This window comes from Ictalurus furcatus, chromosome 22 (assembly GCF_023375685.1).
Source record: "Ictalurus furcatus strain D&B chromosome 22, Billie_1.0, whole genome shotgun sequence".
Classification (NCBI taxonomy): domain Eukaryota; kingdom Metazoa; phylum Chordata; class Actinopteri; order Siluriformes; family Ictaluridae; genus Ictalurus; species Ictalurus furcatus.
Genome location: NC_071276.1, coordinates 14,058,798 through 14,073,805, shown reverse-complemented (window position 1 = coordinate 14,073,805; position 15,008 = coordinate 14,058,798). Strand labels below are relative to the sequence as shown.

At 41.0% G+C, this 15,008-nt stretch overlaps 1 protein-coding gene across 2 annotated transcripts in view; it reads left to right on the top strand.

Moving 5' to 3' along the window:
• The window catches only part of wdfy3 (WD repeat and FYVE domain containing 3), a 101,030-nt gene that overhangs the window by 31,101 nt on the left and 54,921 nt on the right, over window positions 1–15,008 (top strand). For both annotated transcript variants that reach the window (XM_053610841.1, XM_053610840.1), the window contains exons 6-14: window positions 862–1,054; window positions 1,547–1,733; window positions 1,936–2,102; window positions 4,430–4,897; window positions 5,892–5,990; window positions 8,133–8,326; window positions 9,484–9,947; window positions 10,492–10,575; window positions 12,060–12,231. In XM_053610841.1, coding sequence (XP_053466816.1) covers window positions 862–1,054; window positions 1,547–1,733; window positions 1,936–2,102; window positions 4,430–4,897; window positions 5,892–5,990; window positions 8,133–8,326; window positions 9,484–9,947; window positions 10,492–10,575; window positions 12,060–12,231 — 2,028 coding nt within the window. The remainder of the gene's footprint in view (window positions 1–861; window positions 1,055–1,546; window positions 1,734–1,935; window positions 2,103–4,429; window positions 4,898–5,891; window positions 5,991–8,132; window positions 8,327–9,483; window positions 9,948–10,491; window positions 10,576–12,059; window positions 12,232–15,008) is intronic.

The window sequence follows — 15,008 nt, the reverse complement described above, 5'->3', positions numbered from 1 at the left end:
GAAACCTTTACAGCGGTGACCCCATGGTTGTAACTGTGCTTTGTTCCTGAACAGACTTGCTAAATCAAGAGCCCTGCTGGAGTTGAGGGTCCACTGCACAAAAATGTGAACTGTTTTGTGTCCATATTATGGGCGTGTTTTTATATAGAAATGTGTGTATAGATACACTCAGAAGTTTAGACACACGCATTCTTTATTTTTATTGTTTTCCCCCACATTTTAGAATAATAATAATAATAAAGTCATCAAAACTGTGGAGTAACACAAAAAGAATTATGTTGTGATAAAAAAAATCCAAAATAATTTAACATTTTAGCATCTTCAAAGTAGACACCATTTTTGCCTAGAATTTCCAGAAATGTATTCTTGGTGTTTTCTCAACTGATTTCTTGAGGAATTTCCCTGAGATGCTTTTTAAACAGTATTAAAGGAGTTCTCACCTACGCTGGACACTTATTGGCTGCGTTTCGAAATATTTCGCTCCAAGTCATCTATTTAAATAAATATATTTTTGTAAATAAAATGTTAGTTTTCGATGAAAGACATGGAAATGTTGGCACAATTATATTTTTGTCTACAACAAATAATCATACACCTTCAGATCAGAAGGTTTTTAAGATCATGAGAAACATTTCAGTCGAGCGTCTCCAAACTTTTAACCGGTAGTGTATATAAGTATGTAAAGAATGTTTTCGTAGTCATACATACATAGACAGCTTTCCCCGAACCCCAGCCCACCCCAGCAGCATATTTAAGTGTGTTATATCTTGCCCTGGTGAACATATAAATCCGTACTTTCCCCATCAAGGTGGTAGATGACTTTGAGGAAAAGTTTCACTCTTTTGTCCCCTCGCCTCTCAGATCTTGGTGAAGCTGTGCGGTTTCGTGTCTCCGGCTGAAGAACTGGCGCAGAAGGATGACCTGCAGCTGCTCTTCAGCGCCATCACGTCCTGGTGTCCTCCTCACAACCTGCCCTGGAGGAAGAGCGCCGGCGAGGTGCTCATGACAATCTCTAGACACGGCCTCAGCGTCAACGTTGTCAAATACATCCACGGTAATTTCAGACAGATGAACAAAATCTGCTGACTACCTTACAGACATCATCAGCCCAGCTGCACTCCGTTCTCCTTTAAGCAATTACAGAATATTAACGCAAGTTAGAAAAGCCATTTCTTGTCGTGTTTTCAACAGCGTTTGCTCCGTAATCTGTATATCGCCGTTAAATCTGACGACGGTAATTACATACTTGAGGCTGAGGCTCAGAGCTTATGAAGTGCTTTGTCTTTGCATCACAGCTTAATGTTCATGGCTGAATGAGTCCTATTTATTTATCGCCCTTTAATTGCTTTTTTGCCGTGTGCGCTCAAGCAGCACTTGCCCGGGCGTACGTACGGTGGACGCCTTCTGTTTTCTGAACCTCAGTAGCGTTTTAAACCTCAGAATTGTTCACTTCCACTTGTGTTTTAATTCCCGATCGTTTATGTTTTAGCGCTAAACGGTAGACCGTAAAAAAAAAAAAATAATAATTCTACCTCGTTTTTTTCAGAGAAAGAGTGTTTATCGACATGCATCCAGAACATGCAGCAGTCAGACGATCTCTCACCGCTGGAGATCGTGGAGATGTTTACCGGGTTGTCTTGCTTCCTGAAAGATTCCAGCGACGTGTCTCAGACCCTTTTAGACGATTTCCGCATGTGTCAGGGCTACACGTTCCTGACTGACCTAATGCTCAGGTATATACTGCAATCCATAACTAATAGTTGTGTAACGGTTTGTTGTGTAACTCATATTTATGTGACGTTTTGCTCTTTAAAAGGTGTTCATTCATGAGTAAAAACTTGTTTGCATTGGCAGATTGCTGTGGTATAAACCACGTTTTTTAATTCCTCACTCGTCAGCCCATGATGATCATTGTTAATTTGTCTGTACCTCCAGATTGGAGCAGGCCAAAGAGGACGAATCCAAAGATGCTCTGAAGGACCTGGTGAACTTGGTGAATTCTTTGAGCACATATGGTGTGAGTGAACTGAAACCTGCCGGCCTGACCACCGGGGCACCCTTCCTGCTGCCTGGCTTTGTGGTCCCACAGCCTTCTGGGAAAGGTCAGTTCACCATGAAGTAACAGGATTAAAACTTATGACCTGACAGTAGCAGAGTTACAGATTGCAGGAATTCCACACATGTAGATGTCGAGAACCTCTGACACTACACAAAAACTATTTACACTTATATAAACTCAGACTGGTGTGTGTGTGTGTGTGTGTGTGTGTGTGTGTTGAATTCAGATGTTCACAAAAATCAGTTCCGTCCATTAGATAGAACGCTGAGTAAATTCCTTATCTGCAGTGAGCTTATTTAGCATATTTCGAGTACACAAAGCTGCTTCCCATATCTATTGTGTCTGTTTTTAAGCTTGGTGCAGTTGTACGTACAACAATTTGCTTTAAATGTGCTTCATAGATAAACCCAATTCGTAAGAAACAAATTGTTCAAACTGCATGTTATTGGTCAACACCTTGCTAATCATAATCAACTTTTTTTTATTTTTTAAACACAGGCTGCTGGTCCTGACACACTAACAAACCCTTAATTGCTATAAATCTGTTTTCTAACTAGGAGAATGTTCTACGAAAGGGAGAAAAACCCCAACACAACAGCACAATGCCTTGAAAACACAGAAAGCAAGCACTCGAGGTAGTCGATTTGCGGTTCTTTTTATTGAAAACAACAAAAAAAAGTCACTGAAAAACCAATGTCTGAGGACAAGGCTTGTTAAAGTCACTTGAGGCCAAGAACGTGTGTGAGAGGCCTCATTAAAAACAGATCCTCGAGATCACGGCATGAATACCACTAGCACAAAAACCAGTCGTAGGACGAAATTATTCCCCCATTATTTCTCTTGTTTTCAGCGTTCCTCCATTCAGTGCGTTCTGAGGAGGAATTAAAACATTAGCCTCAGTGGCTATAAATGGCACTAATAGGAAAACATCAGACACCTACTGTGTAATCTGGTTAAGCTATTAGTTTGGCCTGTCCTACGCCTCGCCATGATGTGTTAAGTAGTGTAATTAACACACAATGGCTCCGGATAGCATTGTTTGCACACCCTTTCACATCAAGCCTCACCATTTGGTGATTAAAATGCAAGGAAAAGTTAAAAAGAGGGTGTATTCTGAATCATGAGCTGTCAGAGTAGGCAGAGGCACATATTAATAATAATAATAATAAGCTTTTGTAATGCCCTGCAATAATGACTGCTTTTCTCTGATGGATCCAAAGCAGAGTATGTGGTAGGTTTGGAAAGACATGGATGAGCACGAGTCAGTATAAAAATATACTCTCAAAATGATTATTATTTATAATTTATTATTAATAACGCAGGTTGTTGCTGCTTTATTACTTTCAGTATTTATATTAATGACACAACGCAGTACGACAATGTTGTTGGTGTAATATTTTTAGCTGCACAACCTAATCTTAGCGTCAGTAGTAAAAGAAAAGGGTGCTATAGATGCGGAAGTGGCCTTCATTGGCATGCAGGAAAATGGCTTTGGAAGTAATGGGTATAGATTTTTTTCGAAATGATAAATAACACAAACGTATCCATCGCTGTTCAGCTTTGGAATGAAATGATATTTGATCTAAACAGTAATACAGTCGTATAGGAACAGCATTCTATACTGCAACATTTAATTGATCGTAAACATCAAGATAACTGATGGAAAATGTGTGTGTGTGTGGGGGTGGGGGGGTAATTGCATTATCACTTTTTTTAACGTACTCTAGCATTATCACTTTTTTTTTTACCTCATTTTTCTCTTAAATGACAGGACGTGTTGTGTGTCTCATTTTTATCCCTTATCTGTATTCATGAGCTTTCAGAAGCCTCCTATTGTCTAGGGTCATTCTCATTGATTGGGTAAAGGTGAAATATGCTACTTCCTAGCTAGAAAGCAGGGGTAACTATGCTTTCTCTGAATCCTGGAGATGGATGACCATGGTATTGTCGCTATTTGAACCCGGGATAAAGAATACTAATTTACTAACTAATTATAATAATAACACTTGAATATTTGTAGCTGTAGTTTGAAAATGACGATGTTCTAGAAATTGTATCGTCGATAGGTTCGCTAACCACAGCGTGAATGTGATCTCTAGTCCATCTTTTAAAAAAAGTTCATGACGTTTACACCTAAATCACTTGTGCTCAAGAGCATGACTACCATATTCTTGTACTCAGTCTAATCCATAGGTATTGTGTCCTTTTACTGTATTGTTCACCACTTATTCTACTGAATTTGTACATTACTCTTATTGCAGTATTAGTCCACGGTGCTTTTCTTTTCTTTTCTTTTGTATTTTGCATTGTGGGATAGTAAAAAAAAAAAAAAAAGATTTACCTCAATTTCCCCCAAATTTCCCCCCACAGGTCACACTGTCAGGAACATTCAAGCTTTCTCTGTGCTCCAGAACGCCTTCCTGAAGGCCAAGACCGGCCGGCTTGCCCGCATGGTCCTGGACGCCGTGTCAAACATCTACTCTGCCGACCACGCCAACTACTTCATCTTGGAGGCCCAGCACACACTGTCCCAGTTTGCCGAGCGAGTGCCGCGCCTACCCGAGGTCCAAGTCAAATACTTTGAGCTGCTGGAGTTTGTGGTGTTTGTGCTTAACTACGTCCCCTGCAAGGAGCTGTTTAGTGTTAGCGTCTTGCTGAAGTCGAGCACGTCTTACGGATGCAGCATCGCAGCCACACGTACACTGCTAAAGCTCAGCCGGCATCACGTGGTGTTCAGTGACGTTTTCCGTGAAGTCGGGCTGCTCGAGGTGCTCGTCAATCTGCTGCATAAGTACGCAGCTCTGCTGAAAGAGCCAGCGCAAGGCCACGGAGAACAGGGTGAGAATTATTTGTCTCTCTTCAGTTTGGACAATGCTAAGCCAAAAAGTGCAAAAGACCTGCCGCTGAAGTGAAAACACTCACAAGCCTTCGCTTTCTTTTCTGCTGAATGCTAATTATGTTGTCATTTATGGAGAAGGGATAGAGCTAAGAGACTCTGTACGTTCTGGGGTGGACCTGTTTCTCATCCGGTACAAAGTAAACAGAAGTGTATGATTTTTTAAATTATATGATTATTATAGAGCCACTTTTTTGGCTCCTCACCTCTCCAGGGTCTCTTATCTGAGTTCAGGTTACTCAGGTTAGCTGCGTCTGTGTGGGTTCTCTCTGGATTCTCTGGTTTCCTCACACCTCCCAAAAACATGGCAGAAGGTTTGTTGTTGATGATAACTTGGCCTTGGTTTGAACATGTGCGCGCTGAGATGGACTGGTGTTGTGTTGCTGTTGCTGTCCCAGTGTTGCTGGGATAGGTGCAACCCTGACCAAGATGTAGTGATTACTGAAGATGAATGATTGTTCTAGGTCTAGAAACACTTTAAAAAAAATTACAAAAGGTTAATGGTCTGCACTTATATAGCACTTTTTAACCTTGGCGGTTCTACAAAGCGCTTTACACTGTTTCCCATTCACCCATTCTCACACACACTCACACATCAATCGCAGCAGAGCTGCAATGCAAGGTGCTAGCCTGCCATCGGGAACAACTTGGGGTTCAGTGTCTTGCCCAAGGACACCTTGGCATGTGGGGGGGCCGGGGTTCAAACCGCCAACCCTGCAATTAGTGGACAACCCGCTCTACCACCTGAGCCACAGCCGCCCAAATTGTACCTTAAATACTAGAAATGTTTAAATACTGTATATTATGAAAGGATTCAGATGCATAGTGTATATACACACACATTAGTGGTTTTATTGGTGCTAGTTATTGAAGTCTGAACAATAATTGATTACATTAATTACATGTAAATTGACATATTATTTGTTGGTTTTGCAGGTGATTCCAAGAACAATGTGGCAGAGGAACAGAAACAGCTGGCGTGGCTGGTCATGGAGACCCTTACAGTCCTCCTTCAGGGCTCTAACACCAATGCAGGTATGAGTGTTTTAATAAAAGTGCGTCCCTATACACGATCTATAATTGATTTCATTTACATACTGACTTTTCAGGCAGACGTCCTGCAGTGAAAGTGATCCGATTTAAAGTTCCAATGTCTCCGATTACTAAATGAGCATAGTCTGAGGACTCGTGGTGTCACTCGTGGTGTTTCAATACAAAGGAAAAACAAGAATAATTTTTTTTTACCACTGCCAAACTGCGGTCGAAATCAGGAGCTACTGTTGCATTAAGGTTACATAACTAGACACGCACCAGTGCTGCTGACAAACTGTCCAATCTCACCATGTCTTTTCTCTTTTCCCCTGCCTCTCTCGGTCTGTCTCACCGCTGTTCATGGGAAGTGAAAGAGAAACCTGATGCGTGGGGGGTCGGGGGTTGCGATTTTCCTCACTGACTTTCGTGCTGTCACTTCTACTTATCTGACTCGGTGTCTGTGTATGGGGAAACAAAAGATCCTTTTTTTAGGACTTCGTCTCTATCCATCTCAGCAACTCTTTCCTCTGTATGATTGTTTTTTTTTTGTCCTCAGTTTCCCCTATGCGCTAGTTCTTCCTTTTCCTCCTCTCTTCCTTTTACCTTTTCTCCATTATTCCTTTACTCTTTGGCCTGCTCTTCTCTCAAGCATTTTTATTTGCTTTGCTGTTTTCTTTGCAATCTCCCTGTCCGCTGTTTTTATTTGACTTTATGCTACAGTGCTGTTCAGTGCTCGATTCAGAAGGTTGATGAAATTTTCTATAACAGAAGCTCTGACAGTGATGTTTATAATAATACGCTCCTCCTAATACGTCGTTTCTATCGTAACAACATGTAACACTGGAACTTCAATGGCAGACGCTCTGCTATTTCTTACTTTGTCATAGTTAGTGTCTTCTGAAAACTGACTTTTCTGGTGATTTCTAATAGAAATGTATTTGAAGGTTAAGCACTTCCACTGTGCTCAGGTTTCAGATTAGAATAATCAGACATGTTTCCCTCCAGCCTTCCTTTTTGTTTTGTATTTTTGCACACAAAACATGCTAGCTTGCAAATTATATTTGGCATATGCAGTTCCTATGGTTTCTTTGATGTAATGACTTCTGCAGGTTACATATGTAGGCATTTTGAAGGTTGTTTTCTCTACTCATTAGTCCAAGCAGGTACTCTAAAGAGCTTCAGGAAATTTGCATGATGCAGGATTTATGACCATATTATTGGAGATACAGTATTAAGTAGTAGTATATTGTAGTAGTATTTAGACTTGACAAGGCAAACTCAGCAAATGTGCTTTTTACACTGGGGATGCCAAAATCTCTCTAGCTTTGCTTCAGGTCAAATAAATGCACTTTTGTCTGTGCTACTGTTCACTGCAGGATGATGATGCAGGTTTAAGCTGGAAATGAGTCAGTAGGTCTATAAATAGGCTTAATGGTCTTTTTTTGTTTTGTTTTAATAATCTCAAAACGAGAAATATTAGATAACCCTTCCTTTATTCAAGATAGCTGCACTTTATCAGCATAACCATATACATCACCATATACCATAACCATAATCATCATTTTTTCCACACATTTTATAGTAATAATAAAGTCATCAAAACTCTGGAATAACACAAATGGAACTATGGGAATTATGTTATGATTAAAAAAAAATCCAAAATAACTAAAAAATTATTTAATATTTTATCATCTTCAAAGTAGACACCCTTTTTGCCTAGGATTTCCAGAAATATATTCTTGGCGTTTTCTCAACCGATTTCTTGAGGAATTTCCCTGAGACGCTTTTTAAACAGTATTAAAGGAGTTCCCACCTACGCTGGACACTTATCACCTGCTTTTCTGAATATTTCGCTCCAAGTCATCTATTTAAATAAATATTTTTTGTAAATAAAATGTTAGTTTTCTAATGAAAGAAATGAAAATGTCGGCACGATTATATTTTTGTCTACGACACCGATTTCAAACATTTAATCATACACCTTCAGATCAGAAGGTTTTTAAGATCATGAGAAACATTTCAGTCGAGTGTCTCCAAACTTTTGACCGGTAGTTTGCATCATCTTACATTTTATCACAAGTATAAAGTAATAGGATAATCAGTGAATTTGAATAGCATTGTTATAAATGATGATTTCCGTTGCAGGTCTGTTCCGGGAGTTTGGCGGTGCCCGCTGCGTGCACAACATAGTAAAATACCGGCAGTGTCGCGAGCACGCATTGATGATCATCCAGCAGCTGGTGCTCTCACCCTCAGGAGACGATGACATGGGCACGCTGCTGGGCCTCATGCACTCCGCACCCTCCTCCGAGCTGCAGCTCAAAACCGACATACTGCGGGTCAGAACACACACCCACATAAACACGCAATACATGTGGATTTGACGTACAACAGTATAAACTTCAAACAGTGACGTCTACATCTTAAAAGGAAATAAATTGCCCTTTGTAGTGTTATGGGGGCGGAGGGGGGGTCGAGTTATTTTTGACTATAAACACGAAAAGAAATTGAATGACGTTCGACCTCCCACATAGTAATATAAGAGAAACACAGTCTCCCACATCTAGAGTAAATAAAAAATTCACACCCACTAACCACAGACAAATGTACATACAACAGTCCAAACCCCTGTAATGGACAGTTAAAACCAAATTTAGCTTTTCATGGGTGGAGCACTATACTGGTTAATCAGAGTTTGTCAATTAAGACCCAAAAAAAAACAAAAAACAAGCCAAACAATCCACTTGAAGTAAAGTCATTATGGTCAGTGAGTGACTGAAAGCCTCTTTATTAAATCAAGGACAGAATAATCTCTGTAAACCAGCTTTCTGGTCCTGTGCTTGGCTTTGTGTCTTGAGGTTTTGAACTTTCACGTTATTTTTAAATGTCTAGTAGTGTGAGATTAAAGAATAAAACTGGAGATTACAGTTGTAATACGAAAGCACTAAAACGTATTTATGCATTCTAAGCTAAAAATGTTATGAGTAGCATGTACAACATATACATTTTTAGAAAATGGGTTCTTCAAATTTTCATTGTATATTTAATGTTTATAGCTTTCTATAAGGGCGCTAGTCTATTTGTGGAGGAGAACCCCTCTGCTTTCGGGTTCTACGCAGAAGCTAAAGCTTATCCTGAGAAACGATCATGTGATTGCTGTAATTTGTAGCGATGCATAAATGCAGCAGATATTTCATTCGATGTGAATTGGTTTTTCTGATTTTAAAATATGTTTGACACAGTATACATGAACATCAAAACAAAAAAAGCAAACGATTTGCAATTCGTCAAGTTTTGAAGACTCACAGTTAACGGATTAACTGAGCTAATGAAGTGTTTCATTTTGGTGGAGCGCAACTTAGTTTTTCAAATTTTTAAATACGTACAAATACTCCGAAAATCCCGACTAACTGAAAATTTCACGATTTATTGTGTAATTCAGTGTGATCGGCGAATAAAAAAAAAAAAATCCAGTTCTTCATGTTTTTTCATGCAGGCGCTGTTGGCTGTGCTACGTGAAAGCCACCGGTCTCGCACCGTGTTCAGGCGTGTTGGTGGCTTCGTCTATGTCACATCACTGCTGGTGGCCATGGAACGCTTGCTGAGCGCCGGCGCACGGGTCGAGCCAGAGGCGAGCGGGCCTCTGGAGCTGCTGCGTGCTGTCTTCCGCACTCTAACAGCTGCCATGCGCTACGAGCCGGCCAACGCGCACTTCTTCCGCACCGAGGTGCAGTACGAGAAGCTGGCCGACGCTGTGCGTCTGCTCGGCTGTTTCTCAGATGCTAAGAAGCTCACCCCGGTGGCCACCGTGCCCTGCAATGCCATGACCTCCAACGCCCAGGCCTTTCAGAGGCTCCTGGAGGACGAGGCGGTGTCTGAGGAGAGCGTGTGTCCACAGCTGGCTCACTGCGCCAAGCTTTTCGTCTACCTCTACAAAATGGCCACCGACTCCTTTGACAGGTAAGGATGTGCCTATGGCTGTTTGTCAAGAAGAAGAGTTTAGAAAGCATCTGAGTTTTTTCAATGTGGTATTCTGTCTGTCTCCATTATGATCAGTCCATAAAATACAAAATCTCTTTTTAATATGTAGGCACTATTTCAGTCTTACGTTTCCAAAGTTAGTGGGAGGTCCATTTGCTTTTGTAGTGCAGCTGTGCTTTCGCCTGTGGCCATTTCGTGATCGTGTGTGCGTGTGTGTGTGTGTGGGGGGGGGTGTTTCTGTGTTTATATACAAGACTGTACCAGTTCCTTTGTGTGTTAATAATGTTAAATTCTCTTCTCAGCTTAAACTAACTGCTTCCATCATTTTTATTCTTCTCTTTCCCTCTTCTTCTCTTGCTGATGTAACCCATGGCATCGCCTGGCTGCACATGCGGGGTGTGTGTTGCTTCACCCGGCTGTTTGTGGGGATTCTGATGCCTGTGCGTGTGGATTGGACGGTTGTGTGCTGTATGCTTGTTGTCGATCTGTGTGTGTGTGTGTGTGTGTGTGTGTGTGTGTGTAGTCGTGCCGAGCAGGTGCCTCCCTGCCTGACTCACGAGACCTCGCTCCCCTCTCCTTGGGGCACACCAGCACTCACCAGGAAGAGGTACTGCGCTCTGCACTACCCCCCCACCCCACCCAGCCACCCTCTCCATCTCTCATCCCTGCATCTCTTCCTCTCTCTCTATCTGTCGTTCTCTGTCACTCTCTCTCATACTTTCTAACACAAATCTTATCTTATGCTCTATTCATAGATCTTACTGCCTCTCCCTCTCCTCTCTCTCTCTGTGTGTGTGTGTGTGTGTGTGTGTGTGTGTGTGTGTGTGTGTGTGTGTGTGTGTGTGTGTGTGGTGTTCACCTCAGCCTGCTTTGTCAAGCTGTTCTGCTGGCTTCCAGCTTGCAGTTGCAAAATAAAAAAAAGGCCTTTCAACTGGTTGTGTTAATAGCTCATATTTCTTTAGGGAGCCGCGATCAGTAATTAACATTGCATCAAGGCAGATGTTTCATTGACCTACATCAAACTCTAGACCTGTGGCCTCTATGGGTGTGAATTTATGCATAAATAGAGTGAATCACAACTTCCCACAGATTCTACGTTTAGAAAAAAGCCCATTCATTACCAGACATGGTTCTTATGCTGATGTATAAGCGGACAGTGCGCTAGAATGAGCAGCTACGTAACAAAGTATAACGTTTTAAACTGACGTCAGTGTAGTGCGTACGATGTCTATACATCATAAATTACACCATAAATTTCCAGTGGGATTCAAGTCTAGGCCATTCAGGGTTATTTAGTTATTACAGTTATTTAGGCTGTATGCTAGGGGTTATTGTCTAGTTGAAAAATCCATCTTCTGCCCAAATTCAGTGTCTTGGGTGATCAGGATTAAACTCTCTCGTATATTCATAGTAGATTGCTCAGTTCATGTTTCCTTCAATGACATGTAATGCCCTAGTACTGTTTGTAGCAGAAGCAGCCCCATATCGTGATGCTCCCACCACCGTGCTTCACTGAGGATATAATACACACAACCATTCTATTCCCAAACACAACAAGCTGAATTCTTGCTAAATAGTTCTGTTTTTGTCTCCTATGACCAGAGTATATTGTTCCAAAGAGTTCTGGTTTGTGTAAATGCTTTTAGACGCACAGCGCTGTGCTTCACATTTAGCAGAGGAGTTTTGTGTGAGGTATATGGAGACGGTTGCCCTGCAGCTTATTGTTTATTTTATATTGTTGTTCCTGCTGCTTTCAGGTCATCCTGCAACTCTTTTCAGGTGACTGCTGGCTTCACTCTTACCTTCCTCATCATTAGTCTGAGAGATTGTTGTGAAATCTTGCCATACCTCACGGGGGACGAGTAGTTGTGGTCCTTTTGTAGCTTTTTCCATGTAGGTGTTGTTTAATAATAATGTCCCTGAGAGTACAGTATACAGAGAGTATACAGTATGCACTGGAAGTATAAACAAAAGGGCCTGAATACTTTACACACCGGTAATTAGGAGAAAACTTGGTTAAGAAATGGATCTGTCTTTGATATTCTGTGTGAATTAGGACCGTGCCTTGACCTTCTCCCTTCCACCACACAGACACGGCTACCACGGTTCCTCCAACACTGCTCCAACCAAAAACCTCACAGACCTAAAGCTGCACCTGGGGAACCTCTCTCAGCACGCTTCAGATCCTGTGGTTATTCATGCAGGGGCTGTCCTGGCCATGTTGGACCTGCTGGCGTCCATCAGCTCAGACACCCAACCTGAGGTACACCTCTCTTCTCTGCCTTTAGCATGTCTCATAGTGCAACAGTTACAGGATAAATAACAAATCTACTCTTGTGCAGGATGGGCTTTTGTAGAACGTGATATTCTTGATTCTCTTGCAGTATCCCTGAAGTTTACTTTTCCCCAAGCATCAAGTAGACCAAAAATTCTAACAATGTCCTAGCTAACAACTGGCTCACAGAACGTTCTGGGGATGTTTTTTTTTTTTTTTTTTTTTTTTTTTGTGCTTCCTGAAATGTTCAGAGAACAAATCTTTTTTTAGTTTCCATTTCAATTCAATTTAGTTTTATTTGTATAGCACTTTTAACAATGGACATTGTCTCAAAGCAGCTTTACAGAAATATCAATTGAGAATATGTATTTTAAATGTAGGAATTTCTACCTAATGAGCAAGGTCAAAATATGTGTGAGACGATATGAGGAAGAAACCTTGAGAGGAACCAGACTCAAAAGGGAATGCATCCTTATCTGGGTGACAACGAATAGTACAATTATAATTAAGTCCCTTCTATAAATGTGCTAATACTACATGGTCAAATAGTGCAGTTGTGTAACCAGGAAAATTCATTACAGTTTTTACATGAAGTCTGTGTTGCTGAACTTCTCTACTGTTCACTGATGGAGACTTGAGTGCAAAACTGTTTGTGGTAATTGCAGTGCTAAGGCTATAATAGCTGTTGTACTCCTAGCCATCATCACATAAACGTTCACATGAATTGAGGTCCAAAGCCATCTTTATGGTTGTTCAAGTGATACCATCCTCAGCAATCCCAGTGATCCTTAGGCTGCATGATGTGGGGCCATCCTCATGCAACACGTAACTTCCAGTTGATGAGAACCAGAAGTAGGGTGTCAGGATGGATCAGGCAGGGCCAGAGAGCAGAAGGGGTCAGGATCACTGGCATCTCGGGAGTATCATGTGTAGCTCAACAGAAAGAGAGAGGAATAGAGTATTATGGTATGCTTATTGTCCCGTAATGGTTAAGCACAATGTACTTTGCATAAGTGCAAGCAGGGACTCCGGCAAGACTAGCTATGACAGCATAAGTAAAAGAGAGAGCCAGAAGGGAACACGTGGAACCATCCCAGTTCACCATAACACTCTCTGCCTGTGATCTCTCTAGACCTGCTCCTTTGCCTAAAAAAAAAAAAAAACTATTCACAAAAAGCTTGATTAAACAAATATGTCTTCAGCCTGGACTTAAACACTGAGACGTTGTCTGAGTCCCGAACACTAATTGGAAGGCTGTTCCATAACTGTGGGGCTTTGTAAGAGAAAGCTCTTCACTATTCGAGATACCAGCAAATAGCCTGCACCTTTTGATCTAAGTAGGCGTGGTGGATCATAAAAGACCAAAAGTTCGCTCAGGTACTTTGTTATGAGACCGTTTAGTGCTTTACAGGTCAATAGTAGTATTTTATAATCGATGCGAGATTGAACTGGGAGCCAGTGCAGTGTGGATAAGATATGGGTGATGAGCTCATATCTTCTGGTTCTAGTAAGAACTCTTGCAGCTGCATTCTGGATGAACTGGAGCTTGTTTATGCTCCTACTGGAACATCCAGACAGTAAGGCATTACAATCATCCAGCCTACAGGTGACGAAAGCATGGACTAATATTTCTGCATCATGCAGTGACATTATATTTCTTATCTTAGCAATATTACTGAGATGAAAGAAGTGTATCCTAGTAATATTATCTACATGAGTCAATAATCACACCAAGATCTTTTCCTGCTGAACATGATGAAACAGTAAGGACATCCAGAGATACTGTGTAATCAGAAAGATTACTTCTAGCTGCATGTTGTCCCAGTACAAGTACTTCTGTCTTGTCAGAATTAAGTAAAAGTAAGTTAGTTAGCATCCACCGTCTAATGTCCTTTACACAATCCTCAACTTTATTAAGCTGCTGTCTGTCCTCTGGCTTTGCTGAAACATACAGCTGTGCATCATCAGCGTAACAGTGGAAGCTAATTCCATGTTTACAAATAATTTGACCTAGAGCTAGCATATATAATGTAAAAAGCAGTGGGCCTAAAACAGAACCTTGCAGAACACCACACTTTACCCGAGTTACCCGAAGTTACATCTACGAACTGATAGCAATCGCTCAAATAAGACCTGAGCCAGGAGATTCTCCAGGAAAGTTTTTACATAAATATAACAATTTGTTGCTCACATTCTGATACTGGACCCACACCTTTTTCACAAATAGTGCCAAAACGCAGAGTATTTTCTTGCATACAATAAGAAAGAAATTAGATTAGGCGCTGTTGTGGTAAGTTATATTAGTGGATTAGTAGAGCAGGGTGTAATACATGTAGTTTACTTTATGTGAACTGTTTTTATTTGTTGTCCGTTTTGGCCGATGTATAAGACTTCATGATTTCATGTTTAATAAGTTTCGCTAAATTATGAATTATGAACTAGTTTCTTTTAGGCGAATTTAAAACAGCCTTCTCAAGATCATATAGTTCATAGCTTCACATGAACTGAATTTGTTTAGCAAGAAACCAGAAGTCCAACACTTTCAGGAAACTATGCAGTTTTGACTTTGCAGTATGACAGACAAAAACAGCAATTTTTGTCATTTATGCATCACATACTTCAAGCACTAAGGAAAAAGTTCTGTCTCTGTCGGCAACCCTGGCTTTTCATGTCCTTTTGAGTGTGCTGTGACAGTCCTATTGCGAGACCGTTGATGAGAATTGATGCGCTGACAAAAGTTTGGAATAATCTCCGATGATTCTCTC